General features: G+C 40.9%; 2 protein-coding genes and 1 long non-coding RNA gene across 4 annotated transcripts in view; 1 reads left to right on the top strand and 2 right to left on the bottom strand.

Annotated features, from left to right (window-relative positions):
* TMT1A (thiol methyltransferase 1A) overlaps positions 1-1,053 on the bottom strand; it is a 28,482-nt gene extending 27,429 nt beyond the window's left edge. Inside the window, exon 1 of one of the 2 annotated variants that reach the window (XM_071221044.1) lies at positions 124-1,053. In XM_071221044.1, coding sequence (XP_071077145.1) covers positions 124-621 — 498 coding nt within the window. In that variant the 5' untranslated portion in view covers positions 622-1,053. The remainder of the gene's footprint in view (positions 1-123) is intronic. The other variant, XM_053921485.2, reaches the window with a different exon arrangement.
* Positions 589-10,154, top strand: LOC123478195 (uncharacterized). Its single transcript, XR_008426497.2, has 4 exons — positions 589-678; positions 1,382-1,480; positions 9,014-9,124; positions 9,575-10,154. It is a non-coding gene; the product is annotated as an uncharacterized lncRNA (long non-coding RNA).
* Positions 10,155-12,205: 2,051 nt separating this feature from the next.
* TMPRSS12 (transmembrane serine protease 12) overlaps positions 12,206-26,510 on the bottom strand; it is a 29,580-nt gene continuing 15,275 nt past the window's right edge. The window contains exons 4-5 of the mRNA XM_053919765.1: positions 15,071-15,213; positions 12,206-12,756 (exon numbers count right to left, since the gene is read on the bottom strand). Coding sequence (XP_053775740.1) covers positions 12,505-12,756; positions 15,071-15,213 — 395 coding nt within the window. The 3' untranslated portion in view covers positions 12,206-12,504. The remainder of the gene's footprint in view (positions 12,757-15,070; positions 15,214-26,510) is intronic.

Genomic DNA, 26,510 nt, shown 5'->3' on the forward strand with positions numbered 1-26,510 from the left:
TTCAACAGTGTCTTCTCTAGTTTACTTTTTACCGTAGACTGTTCAACTTACCCGAAACTGATAGGACTGTCTTTGGTGATGGTGTTTGCTACTAACCAGCCCCCCTCACACCCCCTCACTCACCGGCCTCAGCACTCTGCACACCTCCTGGAGGACCCGCTCCTGGTTCTCCACGGAGCACAGGACCAGGGTGCAGGCCACCACGTCCACGGAGCCATCGGCCACCTGGTGCATGTTCTCCCCGGCGGCCACCACGAAGCGCTCGAACTGCAGGTGTCGATTCTCAGCAACGCTCTTGATCAAGAACTTCTCAAAGTTGGGGTTGGGGTCAACACAGGTCACCCTGCACCCAGGCGGATAGAACTGGAAGTTGGCCCCGGTGCCACAGCCCACCTCCAGCAGGGAGAGCTTCCCGGAGGGGCCCGCAAAGTCCCGCAGGTTGCTGAAGAGCTCGCGCTTCTTGCTGGCCATCTGCTTGTTGTACGTCACACTGAACCTCACCAAGAAGTAGGGGAGCCATTTTTTGCAGATCCAGCTCCACAAGCCCAGAAAGTTGAGCAAATACAGAGGAAGTGCCAGGATGCAGACGGCCAGCCGGAGGATAAAGATGGCCAGCGCCATCACTCGGAAGAGAAAAAACAGCCCGTTCAGACGCCCGGACCCCTTTAACTGCAGGAGGTAGGGTTTGGCCACAGTGCAGAGCCTATCAGCTTCAGAGGAGGGGACTGGCTGTGCTACGATAGAAAGCTGCAGCAGAGGTCAGATCAGCAGCAAAAGGCCTGTTTCGCCCAACTGATAGACTTTCGGCAAAAGCCGACTCACAGCTTTGTTTTCTTGAAGCAAAATGAGGTTCCTAGCTTTTCCTTAGATGGAAAGGTGATTACAATCCCTTTTTCCAAATCTCTTCCTGCTTCCCCTTCTCCGTGCTTGGAAACCACCGCAGTTTTTCTACGCAGAGTGTACTTACTCTGCATCCAGGTCTTCCAAAGCCTTCTGTAAAGAAAACAGAATCCGTGGGTGGAGCCCGGTTAAACTGTATCAGAAGAGCGCAGCCAAGGGGCCCTTTTTGCAACACCCCCTCCTCCTGTTTCCGCCCCGCCCCCCCCGCCCCCTCTTTCTCCCCTTCCCTCTGTGTTCTTTGAAGAGGAAATTGAAAAGACGTGCCCGCTGGCTGCAGTGATCGAGAATTTTTTCCCTTTCGCATTCTGTGCTGAGACTCTCAAAGTCTAACTCGACCAAATTATTTTTAAGTCACTGTTTTGGGCTGCTCATTTTTAAAGGGCAAGTTCGTTCGTTCCTTTCTTATTTTATTTATTATTTTTTAGAGAGAGGGGAAGGGAAGGGAGAGAGGGAGAGAAAATCAATTGGTTGCTTTTCACAGAGACTGAACCGGCAACACAGACAAGTGCCCTGACCAGGAATCCAACTGGTGACCTTTTGCTTCGCTGGAGCTTTGATGGAGGACGCACACTGGTCAAGGGTAAAGGGCACGTTTGAATTTCAAATTATGCACTACCGCATTTTTTAGGTAATCTAGATTAAAAATAGTTCTCCAGAATATTCACGTTTGATAATCACAAGCATTCAAAAAATAGTTTGACATCCATCTTTAATAGGAAAACCTGACTTTTAGACTGGTAGGGGAATACGGAAATTTTCAAAAATAATGATTATGTTTACTTTTTAAAACTGGGTGATGGATACAGAGAATGTTCTGTTATTACTTGTAATACCCTACATGTATTTTATAAATGTAATATTATATGTATTCCATTTTAACAACTTTTTTTGAGGTGGAACTGACATAATAAACTGAATATTTAGACTCGTAGATACAGAGAACAGACTGATGGTTGCCAGAGGGACGGGAGGTTGGGGGGCTGGCTGAGAAAGGTGAGGGGATTAAGAAGTACAAGTTGGTAGTTACAGAATAGTCACAAGGATATAAAAAATAACGCATAAGGAATACAGTCAATAATATTATAGCCCTGGCTGGTGTGGCTCAGTGGATTGAAGGCGGGCCTGGGAACCAAAGGGTCTCCAGTTCAATTCCCAGTCAGGGCACATGCCTGGGTTGCTGGCCAGGCCCCCAGTAGGGGGAGCATGAGAGGAAACCACAAATTGATGTTTCTCTCCCTCTCTCCTTCCCTTCCTCTCTCTCTAAATTAAATAAATAAATAAATAAATAAATAAATAAAATCTTTAAGAAATAATATAGTAGCTAAGTATGGTGCCAGGTGGAAACATCAGGGAGAACCATGATGCTGTACACCTGAAACTAATACAAAATAATACTGAATGTAAAAAAAAAAAAATATATATATATATATATATTGATTACATGAAACAAATAAACTACCTATTTAAAGTGTACAGTTGAATCAGTTTTGACACATTATGTATACACCTGTGAAACCATCACTTCAGTGGAGATAATCAACATAGCCATCACCCCCAAAAGTTGCCCCTTGCCCCTTTGGGGTCCCTCCCTCCTCCCCTCCCCATCCTGAGCCAACCATTGGTGTGTTTTCTGTCACTAGAGATTATTTTGCATTTCCTAGAGTTTTACGTAAATGGAATCACAGAATGTGTACGTTTTTGTCTGGCTTCTTTCACTCAGCGCATTTTGAGGGTCACACGTTGCAGGCACCCGCTGAGTTTGGTGCCGAGTCGTATTCCCCTGCAGGGGCCTGTAGCAGCTCGTTCGTCCACTCACCTGCTGACGGGCCTTCGGGCTGTTTCTGGGCTTTGGCTGTTCCAAGTGAAGCTGCTGTGAACAAGTATACAAGTCTTTGTATGGAGATACGCTTTTCATTTCTCCTGGATGAATTCCTATGAGTAGAATATAGGTGTATGTTTAACTTCTTACGAAACTGCCCAACAGTTTTTCAAAGTGGTTATACCATTTCGTATACCTACATGCAGTGAATGAGAGATTTATTTGCTTCACATCATCACCAACACTCGGAATGGCTGTCCTTTTAAGCAATTTTTAAGGTGCATAGAGATCTCTCATTGTAGCTTTTTTTTCTTTAATCCTCATCCTTTCTTTAGTCTGAGGATATTTTTTAAAATTAATTTTTAGAGAGGGAGAGAGAGAAAGAAATATTGATGTGAGAGAGAAAGATTGATAGGCTGTCTTTTGTATGCACCCTGACTGGGGATTGAACCCACAACATTATTGGTGTTCCAGATGATGCTCCAACCAACTGAGCCACCCAGCCAGGGCTCATTGTACTTTTAATATGCATTTCCTCAATGTTTAATCATGTTGAGTATCTTTTCATAGGTTCATGTGACATCTGTGTGTCTTATCTGGTAAAGTGTTTAAATCTTTGGCCCATTTTAAAACTGAGTCGTCAAGAATTCTTTGTGTATTCTAAGGCATTTACCAACTATGTGATTGGCAAATTCTGTTTCCCAGTCTGTGACTTGTCTTTTTATTCTCTGAGCAGTGCCGCCCCTTCGGCCCACCCACCACCTCTGGTCACTACCAACTGTTTTCTGTATCTATGAGTTCCTTTTTTGTTCTTTAGATTTCACACTCGTAGAAATGAGATCCTACAGTATTTGTCAGTCACTTTCCAAATGACTGGCTTAGTTCACTTGGAATAATGCCCTCGAGGCCCATCCGTGTTGTAAAATGGCAAGATTTCTTTTTTTTTTTTTTTAGGGCTGAGTGATACTCCATTGTGTATATCCTTTATCAACTCTTCTGTGGACGGACACTTCGGTTGCCTCCACGAACTTAGGTAGCTGCAGTGAATAGAGGGGTGCATGTATCTTTTCAAATTAGTTTTTTGTTTTCTTCAGATAAATATCCAGAAGGAGAACTGCTGGGTGGTATGGAAGCTCTATTTTTATTTTGTTTTATTTTTAAATTCTATTATATTTATTCATTTATTGATTTAATTTTTATTGTATTTTTTCCCATTACCTTTTAGTCCCCTTATACACTCCTCCCCCCAGCAGTCACCACACTGTTTCCATGTCCACGAGTCCTTTTCCTTTTTGCTCAATCCCTCTGCCCTCTAACCTTCCCCCACCCAGAAGCTCTGTTTTTAACTTCTTGAGGAGTCTCCATACGATTTTCCATAGTAGCTGCACCAATTTACAATCCCACCAATAGTGCATGAGGGTTCCCTTTTCTCCACATCCTGGCCAACACTTGTTATTTTATTGGTTGATTTTTTTTTATCACAGCCATTCTGACAGGTGTGAGGTGGTGTCTCATTGTGGTTTTAATTTTCATTTTTCTTTTTTTTAAGATTTTATTTATTTATTTTTAGAGGGGAAGGGAGGGAGAAAGAGAGGGAGAAAAACAACACTGTGGTTGCCTCTGTGCACTCCCTTCTGGGGATCTGGCTCACAGCCCTGGCATGTGCCCTAGACTGGGAATCGAAACAGTGACCCTTTGATTTGAAGACTGGCACTCAACCACTGAGCCACACCAGCCAAGGCTAATTTGCATTTTTCTGATGATGAGTGACATAGAGCATCTTTTCATATGTCTGTTGGCCATCTGTATGTCCTCTTTGGAGAAATGTCTACTCAGGTCCTGTGCCCATTTAAAAAAGTTAAATGTATTGGGATAACAATAGTTAATAGTATATAAATTTCAGGTGTACAATCTGGCATCTGTATATTCTATTGCACAGGTGGCAAACACAAGGCCCATGGGCCAAATCTGGCCCTCCTCCTTGTTTTATCCGGCCTGGCACCTTGTTTCTGCACAGCGGCAGTGCCCAGCTCCTTGCCCCTAGTTAAGGAGTAGTTACACTTATACAGCCCTAAAATCACACTTGGCCCTTTGAAGGCAACCGCGAGGCTGATGGAGCCTCCGGTGAAAATGAACTTGACACCCCTGCTCTATTGCGTGTTCCCCATATTTGACCCTCTTTGTCCTCCTCTGTGCTCTTTCCCCTCTGGTAACCACTATCTGTTTTCTGTATCTATTAGGGTGTTTGTTTGTTTGTTGCTTCATGTTTTATGTCCCCTCTGCCCATTTTTAAATCAGATTGTTTTCCTTTTTGGCATTAAGTTGTATGAGTTCCTTATATATTTTGGAAATTAACCCCTTATAGAATTTATCACTGGCAAATATCTTCTCCCGTTCAATAGGTTGTCTTTTTGTTTTGTTGATGATTTCACTTGCTGTGTAAAACCTTTTTAGTTCGATGTTGTCCCATTTGTTTATGTTTCTTTTGTTGCCATTGCCCAAGGAGACACGTCCAAAAAGCTATTCTAAGAGCGATGTCAAAGGGTGTATACGCTAAATTTTCTTCTAGGAGTTTCATAGTTCCAGGTCTTACATTTAAGTCTTTACCCTTTTGAGTTTATTTTTGTATGTGGTATAGCTTTGAAATATAGTTCGGCCCTGGCTAGTGTGGATCAGTGGATTGAGTGCTGACCTGTGAACCAAAAGGTTGCTGGTTCGATTCCCAGTCAGGGCAAATGCCTGGGTTTCGGCTGAGTTCCCAGTGGGGGGCGCACAAGAAGCAACCACAATTTAGTGTATCTCTCCCTCTCTTTCTCCCTTCCTTCCCCTCTCTCTAAAAGTAAATAAATAAAATCTTAAAAAAAAAAAGAAATATAGTTTGAAGTTGGGAAGCATGACACCTCCCACTTTGTTCTTTCTCAAGGGTTCTTTGGCTATTTAGAATCTTTAGTTCCATATAAATTTTAGAATTAGTTCTAGTTATGGAAAGGCTGCCACTGGTGTTTCAACAGGGCTTACATTGAATCAGTATGTTGCTTTAGGTAGTAAGAACATTTTAACAATATTAATCCTTCAAATCCATGAGTATGGTTGTGGTTTTATTTTTATTTATTTTTTTAATCCTCGCCCAAGGATATGTTTACTGATTTTACAGATAGAGGAAGATTTAGAGAGAGAGAACAACACTGATGTGAGAGAGAAACATCGGTCGGCTGCCTCCTTTAGGCGCCCCAACCGTGGATTGAACCTACAACCCAGGCTTGTGCCCTGATCAGCGATGGAGCCCGTAGACTCTTGGTGTGCGGGATGACGCTCCAACCAACTGAGCCACCTGACCAGGGCTGTGGTTTTATTTTTTACATTTCAATCCTTGATCCCAGTTTGGAGTTTATCCTGGAATAAGTAGGAATTATGGATTTTTCTTTTTTCTCAACTGGCTACTCAGTTGACCCAACATCATTCATTTTTTAATCTGTCTTTTCTCCACTGAGAGTGTTGGTGGTTGTAAGAGGCATATGGGTGGGTTGGGTTTACCACCTCTGGTCTCAGCCTTTCCCATTTCCTGTGCCTCCTGGCCCATAGTGCCGCAGTCCCAGCCTGGGAGAAGTTCGGCCGTGCAGCTAACGCACCTTACCTTGCCGACTCTGCAAGTGCGTGTGCTTCTCGAATTTAGGTGTTCTTGTAAGAGTCTGTGTATTAATGTAACAGTAATGTATTTAGTTTGTTTGGTGTATAGACCCACCAAGCTCAAGATGGAAAGGAGACTGAGAAATTTCATAGTCCACTAATATGACTTATGGTAGCCAAGGAATCTTGCTGTGTCGACCTAACACAGGCTAAACGGTTTGAAATGAGCTCTTGTTGACATGTTCTGAGGAAATACATGTCTTTTGAATTTGAGAAAGTGTTAGGTAGAAAATACTTAAAGTAACTCAGTGGACTATTTAGCGAGACTTTTTTCCTTAAATTTTGTGTTTTTAATGTTCACTTAGTCTGGGAATATAAATGCTTTCAGTTAGAAAGTCTTTATTTACTTTTGCATGTTGAATAAGGAATGTATTATCTTGGAAATGTTTTGTGGATTGTTTTAATGTTTGACAAGATATGTAATTATTTCTCTAGTAAAGTATCAGTAATTTGAAAGTAAGATGTCAAGAGAGGCTGCTTCTTCCTTCAGCTTATCTGTCGTTAAAGAATATTAAATGCATCCAGTTTGTTGGATTGATATTTCTTTAGGAGCTTAATGACCAATACATACAAAATATTGCTGATGACCAGTGAATGTAAAATATGGTAACTGGAATTGATTAGGCACCACAGTATACCTAATTCTGTACAGTAGTGTAGTCTCATTATATCTAACGGTAATTATGAAGAACAAGTATGCTTTACCTTAACAGTTCCATATTTAAACTAGATTTGTGAATGTAAAGGATTTGTAATATTAGCTCGTTAGCTGTGACTCACTTAGAAAAACGGCCGCGTTCTTTGTTATCTGACCGAGGACCCATGTGCAGAGTATATGAAGAGCTCACGTAGAACAAAGAGTGTGTATTTGTGTCAGATATTCGCTCCCAGTCCATGACTGACTTGCCTTTTCGTTTTCCTAGGTGTGTCTTTTATTTTGATAAAGTCCAATTTATACATTTTTTTCTTACGGTCCATGAAGGGTTTTTTTTGTTTTTTGCTTTAGTAATTCTTGCCTATTCCATGGTTGCAAAAAGTTTCTCTTTTATTTTCTTTCTACATGTTTTATATTTTCGGCTTTTTATGTTTAGGTCTATGATTCATTTTAAGTTATATTTTATATAGGATAGGAAACAAAGAGCAAGATTAATATTTTTTCCACTTTCATTGAGATGTAGTTGGCATACAGCGCCGTGTAGGTGTACATGTAAGGGGCACAACCGTGAGGACACGCAGACCCAGGGAAAAGCCCGACGACTGAAAAATCTCCCTCTGGAAGCGGAGGGCAGGGAAAGACCAAAGAAAGTGGCTAACCACTCTGGTCTGGCAATTAACAGGTTTATTAAGGGAAGTTTGCAGATAAGGCACATCTTGGGCTGTGGCAAGACAGGTTGCTAAAAAATTATATAGAACGTGGCAAGATGGATGGGGCGTGACCCATCCCAGGTGAGGGAAGGTGCCTTGCACAGCTGCCTGGGGGAGGACGAAGGCCTGTCCAGGAGTCAGCATGCAGTGGGGGAAGGCTGCAATGATGGTTTCTGAGGGGACTTACAGGGAAGCCATGTCTGCTCCTGCCCACGTCTAGCTCACTGGTCTGGCCACAGTCCCATCAGGGGAGGGTCTCATGGTTCTTTCCATAGAGATGGCTAGTTATTCCAGCACAGTTTTGAAAGGACTGTCCGTTCCTCATTGAGTTAGCGTGGCACCTTTGTTGGAAAGCAATGGGTCATCTGTGTGTGGGTCTACTTGTGGGAATTCTTTTCTGTTTTACTGATCTATATGACCATCCAGTATGATACCACACTGTTCTGATTACTGCAGCTCTGCAGCAAATCTTGAAATCAGACAGGTTAAGTCTTCTGAAATTACTGTGACTTCTCAAAATTACTTTGACTATTCTAGGTTCTTTGCGTTTTTACACAAAATTTATAAAACTTTAAATCATGTTAACATATAAAATAGAAATGTTTCATGTTTTTAATTATAAATTTAATTTCTTTAGTAAATATTGGAATATTTAAATCTTCTAGTTCTTATGTCTATTTTGGTAACTTTTATTTCAGAAATTTGCTGCCTATTAAATTTGAGTTGTTGAATTTATTGGCATAGAATTATTCACAATATTCTCTTATTGTCCTTTTAATATCTGTTAATATCTGTAGGATCAATAGAAGTGTCCTCTCTTCATTACTGATATTGACTCTTTGTGTCTCTCCTTTTTTTTTTTGTCAATTCAACTAGAGGTTTGTCACTTTTATTGACATAAAATTAGCTTTTGGTTTTGTTGATTCTTTCCTAGTGTTTGTTTTCTTTTTTATTTTATTTTATTTATTTACTTTTAGAGAGAGGAAGGGAGAGAGAAATTTGGGAGAGAAACATCAAGGTGTGGTTGCCTCTCACGTGGCCCCCACTGGGGACCTGGCCCACAACCCAGGCATGTGCCCTGACTGGGAATCGAACTGGCGACCCTTTGGTTCACAGCCTATGCTCAATCCCACTGAGCCACACCAACCAGGGGCCTAGTGCTTGTTTTCTATTTTGTTATTTTCTGGTTTTTATTTTTTCCTTCTAATTGCATTGATTTTCATTTGATCTTTTACTTCTTAGGTTGAAAGCTTTGATCATTGATATTAGCCCTTTCCTCTCTTCTCAATGGGAGAATCTGAAGCTATGATTTTTTCTTATAGTGCTGTTTTAAGTGAATACACAAAGTTTGAGGTACAGTGTTTTCATTTTTGTTCAATTTAAAATATTTTCTGACTAACTTATGATTTCTTTGTTTGACCCCGTGGTTATTTAGAAGTTATTTAAATATTTGGGTCTTTTATGGTTATCTGCTGACAGTGAATTCTAATTTAATTCTGTAGTGGTCACAGGATTTGTGAGAGTTCAGTCTTTTTAAATGTATTGAAACTTGTTTTATAGCCCAGAATATATTTTTTCCTGGGAAATGGGCTATGTCCATTGCAGAGAATACGTATCCCACATGGACAGTGGCGTGGTGATTGCCGGGGAGGGGGTGAGTGGGGTTATAAGGGGAATAAATGGTAATGGAAAAACTACAATTAAAAAATAAAAAGAAAAGAATATGTATCCTGAAGTTGTAAGATGTAATGTTCTATAAATGTCAGGTTAATGTAGTTTTGTTTTTTGTTTTTTATTTTTCAGAGGGGAAGGCAGAAAGAGAGAAACATCAATGTGCAGTTGCCTCTCACGCGCCCCCTACTGGAGACCTAGTCTGCAACCCAGGCATGTGCCCTGACTGGGAGACTGGGAATCAAACCAGTGATCCCTTGCTTTGCAGGCTGGCCCTCAGTCCACTGAGCCATGCCAGCTGGGGCAGGTTAATGTAGTTTAAAACATTCAGATCTTCTGTATCCTTGTTACTTAGCTGCTTTATCAATGATTTAGAGAGATGTATTACACCTACAATTATGATTGTGAACTTTTCCTCCCTTTAGTTATTTCAGCTTTTGCTTCATGTATTTGGGGCTCCATTATTAGACACAAATATATTTATAATAGTTATAGCTGCCTGATAGATTTTTGCTTTTATCATTATGAAGTGTCCCTCTTTGTTTTTAGTTTTTCTTTTTGTTCTGACGCTTATATTGTTTGACACTCCTTATGCTTTTTAAAAATTTTTTATTGTTATTCAATTACAGTTGTATGCCTTTTCTCCCCATCCCTCCACCCCACCCCAGGTGAACCCACCTCCCTCCCCCCCCTCCCCCTTGATTTTGTCCATGTGTCCTTTATAGTAGTTCCTGTAATCCCCTCTCCTCACTGTCCCCTCCCCACTCCGCCCGCCTTATGCTTCTTATGGTTAACTTTTTCCAACTTTTAAATTTCAACCTATTTTTATCTTTATATTTAAAATCCATCTTGTAGACATCATGCAGTGGTATGGGGAACCGTTGCACGAGTGGGAAATGTGGCCCAGCCCCCACTCGGAAAAGCCAGTGAGGAGTGAGGTTGGTGGGCAGGACCCACGCCCACGGGACAGGTTCTCCTGTGGGGAATCAGGCCTGCATTGTACCTAGGCTGCTATGAGACTTGCTTTTGCTAAAACTCCCTCACCCTGGATTGAGGCAGCAAATGTTTACTGAGTTATCTTGAACTTCCTAAAGTCTGTGCTAAACCTCCCAAGTATGGAGTGTAACCAGTTCAACCACTTTCCCCCTTGAGCTGTAACATCCTTTTCTTTGAAGTAATTAGCAGCATTCTGTCCTTTGTTGTCTGTAGAAGGTAATCACCTACAGTGAACCTGTGCATAGTAAATGAGGACCATCCTCTATGTAATGTGCCCAGAAAAGCAATAAAAGCCTGTCCAGGAGGGAGTCGGCTCTGTCTTGGGCCCTCTCTCACTTAGAGAGTGGCCGCGCAGCCCCTTTCTCTCCACAGGATTTCTGTAGTCCGCATGTATTTGTCTGTTGCTGCCACAACACAGGATCCTGCTGGCTGGGATCCGCATCACAGTGGGGTCTTGTTTTTCTTTACCTACTCTGGTGATAACTGCTTTAAATTATTTTTATATTTTAAATTGTGGTAAAATACACATAAGACATAACTTACCATCTTAATTATTTTTAAGTATATTTTATTGATTATGCTATTACAGTTTTCCTATTTTTTTCCCCCTCTGCCTTGAGCCCTCCCACCCTCTTACATTCCCCTCCCCCCCAAGCCAGTTCATGTCCATGGGTTGTATGTTGAGAACTAGGAGAGAGGGCTAGACAATTATAAGCATTGCTAAGCAGAAAACCTCTTGAAGGTCACTAGAATGGATAAGGAAGAGAAACAACGTCAGCCGAAGTAAGCTTATCCAACAGGAGACAGACAGATGGTTCTTATCAACAGGAGACAGGCAAAAGTTCCTCCCGACCCCAGAGCTATGCAGAGATAACCGCAATTCCCGCTTCTGTAGCTTGCTTGCTTTGCGTACATATAAAAGAGCTAGCCTGTGAGCGTTCTGCGCGACTCCCCTTTGCAGCCTTAACGGGCACCCTGGGAGTTCGCCCCTGCGCAGGTAAAAATAAAGTACCATCTAAGTGCACTCCACATGTCTCCATTTGATTTTCTGCTCGCGTTCGGGATACAACATTGTACATATAAGGTCTTTGTCAAATATTAATATATGGGAAATATTAATATTAGTTTGAATTAGAATTTAAATAATAGGTACTTCTCCAAATATTTTTTGAGAACCAGATGATAATTCAAAAAAATATCATACACGTTTTAAAATAAAATCTAACTTAAATTATTTTTTTCTTATTTACTTGTTTTTAATCCTCAGCCAAGGGCATGCTTATTGATCTTAGAGAGAGGGGAAGGGAGGGAGAGAGGGAGAGAAACATCTGTTGGTTGCCTCTCTTATGAGCCCTGATCAGGGACCGAACCCACAACCTAAGCATGTGCCCTGAATGGGAACTGAACTGGTGATCTTTTGGTTTATGGGGTGATACTCCAACCAACTGAGTCACACTGGCCAGGGCCTCTTTTTTCTTTTTTATGAGTTTATTTGAGCCAAACTGATAACTATTGCTGGGAAGCAAAGTCTCAACAGATTGAGAAAATACTCCTAAAATCTAACTTTGAAAGGAAAGAGTTTTGATTAGTTTAATGAAAGAACAACTTCCGTTTTTTCTTTTTTTAAGTATACTTTATTGACTATGCTGTTACAGTTTTCCCAATTTTTTCCCTTTGCCCCCCTCCACCCGGTATCCCCTTTCCCCTCAGGAGTTCCCCCCACTTAGTTCATGTCCACGGGTGGTACATGTAAGAACAACTTCCATCTTAATTACAAACTCTTTATTATCTGGCACGTACATACATAAAGTATATATTTAAACTGAATATTTCATACAAACTCTAGGCAAGTATTGATTATAAAGTAAAGCAATCAAAATACCTCACGGCTGCATGTGATTCAGTGCCAAACTTACAATCGCGGGTCTCAAATGTCAGTCTTTCGTTCCCCCAAAATGTTCACGTGAGAACTCAAAGTGGGCAATAACTTGCCCTCAAATAAATTACTTTCATTATGTAGAACATGGAAAGGGACATGATGAAAAATAAAGGTTTTCAGAATATTTTTACAGAGTTGCTAGTAAAATAACAGAACATAAGGCGACGAGGACATGTCCAAGTAGAGCATTTATATTACATATGCCTTTATTGATCGCCTTGTTGAAGTGGTCCGTCAGCCACGTTTTGTAGAAGAACGGCCCGCTGTAGACACCAGGAAAGTTTTTCCGGCCACAGCCATATCCGTAACTGGTGATTCCCATGACAAAAAACCGTCTATGCTCTGGAAGGTAGCACATTAGTGGCCCACCACTATCGCCCTGTGAAAAAGCCCCGAAATAGCGTCAGTTACTTTTAATAGTCTCATATAATAGTGCAGTTGGGATACATTAATCACATTAAACATACATTTATATAAACACACATTTGCAGTATACTTCTGAGTTATTAAGACGGCAGGTATTCAGTTGCACATTCCATCTCAACCAGGAATTCAGTTACACCCAGTCTGGCCTGGTATTTACAGGGGCCACACGGCTGGTGGGTAAACGTACCATCTGCATGGTTGTGAACCAGAATACTAGAAACGAAATTGTTTGGATTCTTTAGTACGATTAGGAGAAATATAATATGGGATGTGTGGAAATATTGTAAGCACTGTTTATTAGAATATTTCTGTTGCTTAATGTGGTCTGTGAAAGGTACAGCTTTTATATGAAGGAGTGTTTTAGGGCTGCGTGGTGTGCTAGCTAGAGAAGAGGAGTAAACTGACCCTCGCAAGGAATGGCATCTTTCTAGGTGTTGACCTTGGCTGGTGCAGGATACTAGGGATAAATGGCGGGTCCTCTCAACAGTATTATAAGTCACAAATCCCCGTGGTAGTTTATACCAAACTGTCAGTGTATCAACTGAAACACTATCACCAAGGATATTAATCACTCAGGACAATGAGGACACCGAGCTAAAGGTTACAGTGCCTAAAAGTTAAAGACTGTTTCTAAGATGTTTTCAAATTATCTGTATGTGGTAGGCCTTCAATGGTTATTTCTTTGATAATGAGAATGTTTTGCTTATGAATGCAGTTCAGTTAGATTGGATTCTTTACTATTTATTCAGCAAGGTTTTTAAGGAAAAGGACACAGGAAGTTTAAACTCTGGGTTTCTAGAAATCAGAATGAGTAGGAAAAGATCAGAGCATGAGGCACTGCTTACGAGCAAAGTGCTGATGGATTTAGAAGTACTGAAGAAAAGAGGAATAAAGAAAGATTCAAAACAAAAAGTAGATAAATGGGACTTCATAAAAAACCTAAACTTTTGTGCTACAAAGGATAACCAGGGAAGTGAAAAGACAGTCCACAGAATGGGAGAAAATCGTAGCCACAGTTTATAAAGAATGCTTATGACTCAATAATAAAAAGATGACTCAATTTTTAAATGGGCAAAGATCTGAATAGACATTTATTCAAAGAAGATCTACAAATGGCTACTAAGCACAAAGATGCTTATGCAAATTAAAGCCACAAGGAGATTAACACTTCGCACAAGGATGGCTGTAATAAAAGGACAGACAACAAGTGCACGTCCTGGCTGGTGTGGCTCAGTGAATCGAGTGCTGGCCTGCAAACCAAAGGGTCGCTGGTTTGATTCCCAGTCAGGGCACATGCCTGGGTTGTGGGCCAGGTCCCCAGTGGGGGCCACGTGATAGGCAACCACACATTGCTGTCTCTCTCCCTCTCTTTCTCTCTCCCTTCCCCTCTCTCTCTAAAATAAATAAAGAAATAAAATCTTTTTAAAACAATAAATCCTGACAGGATGTGGAGAAATTGGAACCCTCATACATAACTGGTGAGAATGTAAAATGGTGCAGACACTTTGGAAATAAAGACTGGTGGTTCTTCAGAATGTAAAACATTGATTCAGCAGTTCCACCCCTAGGTGAAATTTCCAGGAAAAAAACATACCAACACATAAAAACATATACACAAAAGTTTATAGCAACATTATTCATAATAGCCAAAAAGTGATCACAGCTCAAATATCCATGAACTAGTGAATGGATAAAGAAATGTGGCCTATTCACACAATGGTGTATTACTTGGCAGTAAAGTGAATAAAGTACTGATACCTGTCGCAATGTGGGTGGGCCTTGAAACGTCACGCTCAGTGAAAGAAGTCACAGAGGACCACATATGGAACGATGCTATTCATATGGAATTTCCAGAAATGGCAAATCTATAAAGATTAGTGGTTGCCTAAGGCTGGGGGTGGATGGGAGGAGAGTGGGGAGCGATCACACTGGGTAGAGGTTTCTCTCGAGGGTGATGAATGTGTTCTAAAATTAGATTATGGTGATGGTTGCACTACTCTGTAAATAGAACAAAAACCCACTGAGCTGCACACTTTAAATGGGTGAACTGTGTATAGGTAATTATGTCTCAGTAAAGGTGGTAATGAAGAAAAGGAAGAAAGATTCAATGCAAATGAGGAAAGCAAGAGGATCTGGATTGTTGGTATAGTTAAAAATGAGGAAAAATAATTTAGTACTTTTTTTGGACTTGATAATCATGACTTCACCAGAAAGCGAACAAAGGCCCTAGTCAGGTTCCCTCTTGTTCAGAAAATATTCGGTCTTACCCGGCAAGTATCAAAGACTCCATCTTCGTCACCTGCACAGAACGAAGTTACAGGGACTATAGACCCAAAACTCATCTCAGAAGTACAAACGTTTCGAGAAATATAATGCACTTGTGCTTCCTGTAACATACTTGTAGCATTACCTATTAACAAAAAATACAGTAAATTACTTGGGAGAGCAGGCATCTTGACAGTGATGTATTAAATGTTTAATAGGTTTTCTTTCCGAAGTGACTGATTCAACATTATGTAAAATTGCGTCCATATACGTGTGTAGGCATGCCTAGGAAGATTGCGGAAGAAGATTGACCAAAATGTTGGAAACAATTATCTCTAGGTAATAGGAATTTCAGGTTATTTTTGCTGTCTTTGTACTCTTCTATCAATAATAAAACTATTGTCAAGAACTAAAGAGGTAAAGTATTTCTTGTCAATCTTTCTTATGTTGTAAGTTGTGAATAATTTAATTTTATAATGATGCTAAGTCTCGAAGGATGGTACACAGAAAAATAAAACACATTTTAATCTATGTACTCCCCTAACTTCTCTGCTAATTCCTGAACACAAAGTGGTTCTTTGCTGCAGAAAAACATAGGAAAATATAAAACAGCACTTCAGGAACCATTAAAGTCCAGGTCACGGTAAGATCTACCCACAGCAAAGCTGCTGCAACAGCAGCATCTGGTCCTAGCAGCCAGTCTCAGAGTTGCAGCTGTCACTTGCGGCGACTGAATACTTTATGTGGCCCGCATACTGCTCCAGCTTTTCTGGTAACAGACATGGACTGCAGGTGGGCGGATGACCCGACTGTTCCATTCACAGAGTTCCATCCACCTGCTGACACTGATGGGTTTAAACAGGACTTTTGCGTAAGTGTAATCAATGGGAATACTGCTCCAGCATTCTTTTCCAACCGGGGCTGCCACAGAAGCAGTTTTCACCCGCGTTCCAGCCTTTTGAGGACAGGCAGCCCGAGAAAATGAGGTCAACATACAGAGAGGAGTAGGAAGTAGAAATAAAATATGTGCCCACGGCATTCAGATTCCTGGATCGAGGCTTCTTAGAGCCCAACCATTTTTCTGCCATTTATTTAAAAATAATTAATTTACAGAAATACTGGCTGCATATGAAAGAATGTATGTAACATGTAAGTTATAGAATTTAGGAATGAAACGAACCCCTGTGAGCCCACCACCCAGTTTATGAACCTGAGCCATACCCACACCAGAGTGGGGTCTGAGCCGTGAGAGTCAAAACACCGGGAATTTTCCGAGTGAGCAGACGGGGCCAAAAATACGCATCTGGGTGTTCCGTTCTGTTCCGCTGGTCACTTAGACTGTCCTTGCACCAATACAGCGCTAGTTATTATAGCTTTAGAATAAACTTTGATTTTTGGGTGGCAACTCCTCCAACGTGTTTTTCTTCCATAGGCTTGTCTTGGCTGTTCCTGGGTCTTTTAGACTGAAGGTTTTATTTGTCTCAAAGCTCATGTTAGGTTTTATCATTCCCTAACATGGGTTTTGTGTTTTTTTTTTTCAGTTTTGCAGATAGAACTGACATCTACATGATACTCAGTCTTCCTGTTCAAGCATAAAGTATACCATTCAATTTGTTTAGGTATTCTCGAATGTCTTTTAAAAATGTTTTTGGGTTTTTTCTGTAAAAGGCTTGTAATCTTTTGTTATATGTGTTTTTAGCTACGTCATCATTTTGGTTTTATTGTAAATGTTAATGTCTGTAAACTTTTCCAACATTTTATTATGAAAAACTTCAAACATAAAAAAGCAAAGATAGCCCTGGCTGGTGTGGCCCGGTGGACTGAGTGCTGGCCTGTGAGCCAAAGGGTGTCTGGTTCGGTTCCTGGTCAGGGCACATGCCTGGGTTGTGGGCTGGATCCCCAGTGGGGGTGTGTGAGAGGCAACCACACAGTGATGTTTCTCTCCCTCTTTCTCCCTCCCTTCTCTCTCCAAAACAAAATAAATAAAATCTTAAAAAAAAAAAGCAAAGATAAAAAGTTTCTCAGTGAACAGTCATATGCCCGCCTCCTAGGTTCTTTAATCTGTTATTGTTTTTGGAGCTTTTTCTTTAGATATAATTTCAAAATTATAGGAAAGTAGCAAGAATAGGACAAAGAACTATCAAATACCCTTTACTGACATTCACCATTTGTTTGCTTTTTGTCACACTTGCACTATTATTTATACTCTGTGTTTATAAGTTTTTCTGAATCATCTGTGAGTGAATGGCAGGTGTTGTTTTCCTATACTTTTAAATATACTTTAGTGTGCATTTGATAAGAAAAAGGACATTCTCTTATTAACCATAGTACATTTATCAAGATCAGGAAATTTAACACTGGTACTAATACTCGATATTATTATTCAATATTGAATAAGACTATTATTCAATCATAGCATTGAATAATAATATTCAATAATATTACTCAATTCACTTTAAATCTGTTTTTTTGATTTTCCACCTATCTTTCTGTTATTGATTTGTAGTTTAATTTTATTCTTTTTTTAAAGATTTATTTATTTTTAGAGAGAGGAAGGGAGGGAGACAGAAAGGGAGAGAAACATCAATGTGTTTGCCTCTTGCATGCCCCCTACTGGGAACCTGGCCTGCAACCCAGGCGTGTGCCCTGACTGGGAATTGAACCAGTGATCCTCTGGTTCACAGGCTGGCTCTCAATCCACTGAGCCACACCAGCCAGGGCTAATTTTATTATTTATAGTTTAATTCCAACTACTGACCCACTTTTTATTCTATTGTGGACATTTTATCATATAAATGGATTCATATAATATGTGGGCTTCGTGTCTGGCTTGTTTTACTTGGTGTAATGTTTTGCTTTATTGGTGCTTCATTTCCTTTTATGGCTGGGTAACATCCCACTGTAAGAATACACCACAATTTGTTTATTCACGACAGCTGATGGACAGCTGTTAGATGTTTTCGTATTTTGCTGCTATGAATAATGTTGCTGTGAACAGCTGAGTATGGGTTTTGTGTGAACATATGTTCTTATTTCTCTTGGATGTTCCTAAGAATGAAATTTTTGAGTCATGTGATAACCAGACATTTATTTATTTATTTTGTGCTCCAATGAAAGGGAAACTTTATCGAGGCCCCGGGGTCATGGGGTTCAGGAAGAAGGCTGCCCTGCAGGCCAGAGGAGGTGGAGGGACCTTATTTAACCTTCTTGGGGGCGCGGCTTGTTGGCGTGGCCGCACTCCCCGTGCAGTGGACAGTGCAGGCGTGCGTGCCGGTGTAACACTTGCATCAGATGATGCTGTCGCAGCTGTGCTTCTGGGCGAGCGGGTGGAGGGAAGGCTCGATGATGCCGTCTGTAGACGAGGCACCAGGTGCAGGGTGGACTCTTTCTGAATGTCGTCTGGGAGAGTGTGGCCATCCTCCAGCTGTTTGCCCGCAAAATCAGACGCTGCTGGTCGGGCGGGATGTCCTCCTTGTCTTGGATTTTAGCTTTGACCTTCTCAGTGGTGTCACTGTTCCCAACCTCGACGGTGAGGGTCTCGCCAGTCAGGGTCTTCACAAAGACCTGCCTCTCTGCATCTGCTGGGGTGGTCTGGCTTCCTTCTCAATTACTCCCAAATGTCTCAGGCCACACCTCTTGCCTTTGCTCCAACCCATAATATCTGCTCTGCCACCTCCTTGAGAAGAAAGAGCTTTATGTTTAAATTCTTGAGGAATTGCCAAACTGTATTCCAAAGCAGCTGTACCATCTTATATTCCCAGCAGCAGTGAACGAGGGTTCCAATTTCCTCACATTCCTGGCAACACTTGTTACTGTCTAATTTTTTTTTATTGTTGTTCAAGTACAGTTGTCTGCATTTCCCACCACCACTCCCCCCACCGCTGTCTAAATTTTTTATTATAGCCATCATTGTGGGTATGACATGTTAACTTTAAAAAAAAAGATTTTATTTATATTTAAGAGAGAGGGGAAGGGAGGGAGAAAGACAGGGAGAGAAACGTCAGTGTGGGAGAGCAACATCCATCAGTTGCCTCTTGTACGTGCCCTCACCTGGGACTGAACCCGCAACCCAGGCATGTGCCCTGACTGGGAATTGAACTGTCGATCTTTTGATTTGTGGTACGAAGCCCAACCAAATGAGCCACACCAGTCAGGGCTGTTAACTTTTAAAATTACATTTTCAAACTATTGATTGTGTGTAGAAATGAAATAAATTGTTATATTGGTGGTTATATCTGACCACCTTACTATACTCTGTTAATTCCATTGTATTATAGATTATTTTTTAATGTGTAGTCCCATCATCCATGAATGATGGATTTCTTAGATTACTTTTCTTCCCCTTGATTTTAGAGAGGGGGAAGATAGAAGGGGGGGAGAGAGAGAGAGAGAGAAATTTATCGTTCTAGTCACTTGTGCATTCATTGGTTGATTCTTGTATATGCCCAGACCAGGGATCAAACTCACAGCCCTGGCGTACTGGAACAACACTCTAAGCAACTGAGCTATCCTGCCAGAGACTACCTTCGTAAGTCCTGTATCTTTTGCATCGTTTTCTAGTGTTGCTGCACTTGCTAGGACCTCTACTGCAACAGAGAATAAAAGTGAAAATGGTGGGACAATAATTCTGGATTTTACAGGAAATGTTTTTCTATAATATGATGTTTGCTGCAGTTTGGAGGTATTGGATAACCTTAATCAGGTTAAGGAAGTTCTCTTCTATGTCTAAATTGTTATGTTTTCAGTAGTGCTTCTTCTACATATATTGAAATGATCATGTTTTTTTAAATCCTTTAATCAGTTAATATGGTGAATTACATTAAGGGACTTCTAATCTTAAAACACCCTTGAATTCCTTAGAAAACTCATCTTGGGCCCTCACTGGTGTAGGTCAACTGGTTGGGTGTTGTTTTGCAAAGTGAAAGGTCGCCAGTTTGATTCCAGGTCAGGGCACGTGCCTGGATTGAAGGTCAGGTTTCCAGTTGAGGGTGTGCAAGAGGTGGCCAATCGATGTTTCTCTCCCTCTCTTTCTCCCTCTGTTGGGAACCGCCCTGCCTGGTTTCAGAGGCTGTAACCCCCCATGGTTAAGGCTGAGTCAGAATTGGGACCATAAGCCACGAAGGAGACAAAGCTTATCTCCCTGGCAGGTGTGCCACCTCTGCCCACTTCACCCGGCTTGGCCCTGAGCTTGACCAGTTAACCAATGACCGGTAAGAATTCTCAAGGGAGGATCAACCTAAGACAGGCTCTGGTCACCAGGAATAAGCTCGCAGGGAAGGACTCGGGGGGCTGTGGAAAAAGGGGGTGATGGACCCTCGCCCCTCGGCTTTGAAATAGCCTGAGTCCTCATTCTGTCTGCAAGAAGTCTCCTAATCTCTTGGCTGCCTTATTTCCCTTGCCTGACTTAAGCCTGAAGCAATAACAGAGGGCAGTGCAGTCCTGTGCTGGGAGGGGCCGATTCCCTAGGGAATCAGGTCTAAGAAAAATACATACATTCCTGTGAAACCTACTTAATTTGTACCCTCAGTTTAAGAGATAAGGGTCCAGACCAGAGATGAGTCTGGCGCCTAAAGTTTTATGGCCCTCTAACTAATTGGCTGTAACTCAGAATAAGCCCTCAGAGCTCTCTGTAAATCTTGTATTGTTTAACCCTTACTGCCTAACAATGATTGATGAGCTTTACCTGTATTCCTGTGCGAATGAACCTAATAAAAGCCCATGGAGGGAAAGGCTCTGGGCCCTTCTCCTTTGAGAGATCGGCCACCTCTCCTCCCCAAGCAGATCATGTCTTGGTAGACTTATTCTCATCCATGGAGGACGGGGGGCTGCGTTAAAGCTCCCCGACATCCCTCCCTTACCCTCTCTCTAAAAATAAATAAAATCTTTAAAACAGCCCAACTCATCTTAGTTATGTCAAATTCTATTCTTGATAGATTCAGTGTGCTGATAATTTGTTTGGAATGTGTCTGCATTTATAATACTGGCTTTTCTGGTACTATACTTACCTGACTTGGTCATCATTCATGGTAATGATTGTTGTCATGATGATTATTGTATGATTACTATTATCCTCATACATAGAGTTGGGATGTGTTCTGTCTTTTTGGTTTCTGTGGAAATATTTACATAAGATTTATCTGTCTCCGCCCTGGCCGGTGTGGCTCAGTGGATTGAGTGCCCAACTGCGAAGCAAAGGGTCGCTGGTTGGATTCCCAGTCAGGGCACATGCCTGGGTTGCAGGCCAGGTTCCCCAGGAGGGGTGCACGAGAGGCACCACACATTGGTTTTCTCTCCCTTTCCTTCTCTCTCCCTTCCCCTTTCATAAAAATAAATAAAATCTTTAAAAAAAAGATTTATCTGTCTCTGATAATTATGGTAATTGTTCTGAGGTCTGATATTTTTAATCATTTAGTTACTGATTTATTTCCTTTAATCTTTAAAAAAGTGCTTTTTATTTAAACATTTTTAAATTACAGTTTACACCCATATTATTTTATATTCCTTTCAGGTGTGCGGCATGGTGGTTAGCCAATCATATACCTTACGAAGTGTTCCCTCTGGTACTTCTGGCGTCCACAGGCGCTGTGCACAGCCACTACAGCACTATTGACTACATTCCCATGCCGCACTTTACAGCCTCCTGACTGATTTGTGACGTCCAGTCTGTGCTGCTCAGTCCCTTCACCTTCTTCACCCAGCCCCCCGACCCCACCCTCCTCGCGACCATCAGTCTGTTCTCGGCATCTATGAGTCTGTTTCTGTTGTTTGTTTGCTTATATTGTTCTTTAAATTCCACATATGAGTGAAATTATGTGGAGCTTGTCTTTCTCTGACTGACTTATTTACTTAGCATAATAACTTCCATCCATGGACACTTGGGTTGCTCCCATAGCTTGGCTGTTGTAAATAACACTGCAATGAACATAGGGGTGCATATATTTTTTCAAATTAGTGTTTTGAGTTCCTTTGGATATATTTAACCAGAGTGGGATTGCTGGGTCACAAGGCAGTTCCATTTTTAATTTTTTGAGGACCCTCCATACTGTTTTCCACAGTGGCTGCACCACTCTGCACTCCCACCAACAGTGCACGAGGGTTCCCTTTTCCCCACATCCTTGCCCTGGTTTTCTTTGCTTTGTTCGTTGATTTATTAATGATAGCCACTTTGACAGGTGGGAGGTGATATCTCATTGGGGTTTTAATTTGCATTTCTCTGATGATTGGTGACATTGAACATCTTTTCATATGTCTATTGGTCCTCTTTGGAGAAATATCTATTCAGGTTCTTGGCTTATTTTTAAATCAGATTGTTTGCCTTCTTGGGGTTAAATTGTAGGAATTCCTTATATATTTTGGAAATAAGCCCTTTATAGTATGTATAATTGGTGAATACTTTCTCCCATTCAATAGGTTGTTTTTTTATATTTGATGGTTTGCTTTGTTAAAACTTTTTTGTTTGATGTAGTCCAATTTGTTTATATTTCCTTTGTTCCCCTTGCCTGAGACATATAAAAAAATTAGTACAGCAATGTTGGCATTTAGTACCTATGTTTTCTCTTAGGAGTTTTATGGTTTCCAGTCTTACACTTAAGTGTTTAATCCTTTTTTAAAAAAATATTTTATTTGACTTCCAGCCAAGATGGAGGCATAGGTAGACACACTGTGCCTCCTTGCACAACCAAAAGAAGGACAACAACAATTTAAAAACAAAAAACAACCAGAACTGACAGAAAATCTAACTGTATGGAAGTCCGACAACCAAGAAGATAAAGAAGAAACATTCATCCAGACCGGTAGGAGGGGCGGAGACGGGCAGCCAGGTGGAGAGGACTCGCAGCAAGGCGGCGGCTGGCAGACCCAGCAAGGTGGCGGACTGTGTAGCGGTGGGCAAAACTGCAGCTGGCGGGCGAGGCAGCAGCTGGTGGACCAGGTGACAGACCACACAACCCAGAGTTAGTTCCAGCGTGGGGAAATAATGCCTCAAAACACTGACTGAAAACACCTGTGGGATTGAGGCGGCAGCGGGAGAAACCCCCAGCCACACAGGAGAGGTGGGTGGAGAGACCCACAGGGGCCTAGAGCTTACACAAGCCCACCCACTCAGGAATCAGCACCAGAAGAGCCCAATTTGATGGTGGGTAGCGGAGGGAGTGACTGTAAACCGGCAGAGAGTGGAGCAAGCACCATTGCTCCCTCTCAGCCCCTCCCCCATGTACAGCGTCACAGCACAGTGACCAGCGTTACCCCGCCCTGTGAACACCTAAGGCTCTGCCCCTTTATATAACAGGCACGCCAAAACAAAAACAAAAACAAAAACAAAAACAAAAAAAGGCCTAAATGAAAGAACAGATCAAAGCTCCAGAAAAAATACAACTAAGCAACGAACAGATAGCCAACCTATCAGATGCATAGTTCAAAACACTGGTAATCAGGATGCTCACAGAATTGGTTGAATTTGGTTGCAAATTAGATGAAAAAATGAAGGCTATGCTAAGAGAAACAAAGGAAAATGTATAGGGAACCAATAGTGATGGGAAGGAAACTGGAACTCAAATCAACAGTGTGGACCAGAAGGAAGAAAGAAACATCCAACCAGAAAAGAATGAAGAAACAAGAATTCAAAAAAAATGAGGAGAGGCTTAGGAACCTCCAGGACATCTTTAAACGTTCCAACATCTGAATCAGAAGGAGAAGAGGAAGAACAAAAAATTGAAAACTTATTTGAACAAATAATGAAGGACAACTTCCCTAATCTGGCAAAGGAAATAGACTTCCAGGAAGTCCAGGAAGTTCAGGGAGTCCCAAAGAAGCTGGACCCAAGGAGGAACACACCAAGGCACATCATAATTACATTACCCAAGATTAAAGATAAGAAGAGAATCTTAGAAGCAGCAAGAGAAAAGGACAGAGTTACCTACAAAGGAGTTCCCATAAGACTGTCAGCTCATTCTCAAAAGAGACCTTGCAGGCAAGAAGGGGCTGGAAAGAAGTATTCCAAGTCATGAAAGGCAAGGACCTACATCCAAGATTGCTCTACCCAACAAAGCTTTCATTTAGAATGGAAGCGCAGATAAAGTGCTTCTCAGATAAGGTCAAGTTAAAGGAGTTCATCATCACCAAGCCCTTATTATATGAAATGTTAAACGGATTTATCTAAGAAAAAGATCAAAAATATGAACAGTAAAAATGACAGCAAACTCACAGTTATTAACAACCACACCTAAAACAAAAACAAAAGCAAACTAAGCAAACAACTAGAACAGGAACAGAACCACAGAAATGGAGATCACAGGGAGGGTTATCAACAGGGGAGTAGGAGGGGGAGAGAGGCAGGAAAGGTACAGAGAATAAGTAGCATAAATGGTAGGTAGAAAACAGACAGGGGGAGAGTAAGAATAGTATAGGAAATGTAGAAGCCAAAGAACTTGTATGCATGACCCATGGACATGAACTATAGGCGGGGAATGTGGGAGGGAGGGGGTATGCAGGATGGAGTTGAGTGAAGGGGGGGAAATGGGACAACTGTAATAGCATAATCAATAAAATATATTATTAAAAATATTTTATTTGTTTATTTTTGGAGAGAGGGGAAGGGAGTGAGAAAGAGAGGGAGAGACATCAATGTGTGAGGGAAACATCAATAAGTTGTTTCTTGAACACCTCCATCCAGGGACTGGGCTCACAACCTAGTCATGTGCCCTAACTAGGAATCAAACCAGGGACTCACCCTTCATTGCTTTGCAGGATGATGCTCAACCAATTGAGCCAAAGCAGTTGGACGTGTTTAATCCATTTTGGGTTTATTGTTGCATATGATGTAACAAAGTGCATCCAGTTTCATTTTTTGCATCTATCTGTCCAGTCTGTCCAACACCATTTACTGAAGAGACTACTGTGTTTACCCCATTGTGTAGTGTTACCTCTTTTATCAGATGTTAATTGGCCACATAATAGGCATGTGTTTATCTCTGGGCTCTCTTCTGTTCCATTGATTTATGCCAGTACCATGCTGTTTTGATAACTATAGTTTTGTAGTATAGTTTGATATCAGATAGCACAATACCTCCAACTTTGTTTTTTCTTCTCCTGATTGCTTTGGTTACTCAGGGTCTTTTGTGGTTCCATGTTAATTTTAGGATTATCTATTCTAGGTCTGTCAAAAATGCCATTGATATTTTGATAGGGATTCATTGAATCTGTAGATTTCTTTGGGGAGTGTGGACATTTTAAATATTAGTTCTTCCTATCCATGGGCACGGTATATACTTCTGTTTATTTGTTATCTTCTCAGTTTCCTTCTTCAATGTCTTATAATTTTCTGAGCACAGTTCTTTTATCCCTGTGGTTAAATTTATTCCTAGATATTTTATTTGTTTGATGCAAATATAAAATGTGATTGTCTTCTTAATTTCTCTGATAGTTTGTTATTGATGTATAAAATGCAAGCCATTTCTGAATATTAAATTTGTATCTTGCTACTTTACTTAACTCATTTATTAGTTCTATTAATTTTTTGGTGGAATCGTTAGTGTTTTCCATATGTAGTGTCATGTCATCTGCAAATGATGATAGTTTAACATCTACTTCCCAATTTAGATGCCTTTTCTTTCTTTTTCTTGGCTAGTTGCTGTAGCTAGGACTTCCAGTACTATGTTTAATAGAAGTGGTGAAAGCGGATATCCTTTTCTTGTTCCTGACTTTAAGGAAAACAGTTTTAGTTTTTTCCCATTCAGTAAGTTGTTAGCTGTGGTTTTTGTCATATGTGCTTTATTATGTTGAGGTATGTTCCCTCTGTTCTCACTTTGCTGGGTTTTTATCATAAATGGATGCTGGAGTTTGTCAATGCCTTTTCTGCATCTTTTGATAGGATCGTATGAATTTTATCCTTCATTTTGTTTATGTGGTGTATCACGTTAAGAGATTTGTGGATACTAAATCAACCTTGCATCTCAGGAATAAATCCCCTTTGATCATGATGTATGATGTTTTTAATGTATTGCTGAAGTTGATTTGCTAGTATTTTGTTGAGGATTTTTGCATCTATGTTCATCAGGCACTGACCTATAATTCCCCTTTTTTGGTAGTTATCTCGGTCTATTAATCAGCATAATGCTGGCCTCATAAATTAAGCTTGGGAACCTTCCTTCTGCTTCAGTTTTTGGAATAGTTTGAGAACGACAGGTGTTAATCCTTCTTTGAATGTTGGGTAAAATTCACCTGTGAAACCAGATGGCCCAGAACTTTTGATGGTTGGGGGTTTGTGATTACTGATTTGATTTTGGTAGTAGCTATAAGTCTGTTCAGATTTTCTGTTTCTTTCTGATTCAGTTTTTGAAGGCTGTATGCTTCTAGGAATTTGTCTACTTCTCCCAGGTTGTCTGAATTATTGGCATTTAATTGTTCATAGTATTTCCTTAAAATTGTTTGTATTTCTGTGGTATC

The sequence above is a fragment of the Desmodus rotundus genome, chromosome 3 (assembly GCF_022682495.2).
Source record: "Desmodus rotundus isolate HL8 chromosome 3, HLdesRot8A.1, whole genome shotgun sequence".
NCBI classification, from domain to species: Eukaryota; Metazoa; Chordata; class Mammalia; order Chiroptera; family Phyllostomidae; genus Desmodus; species Desmodus rotundus.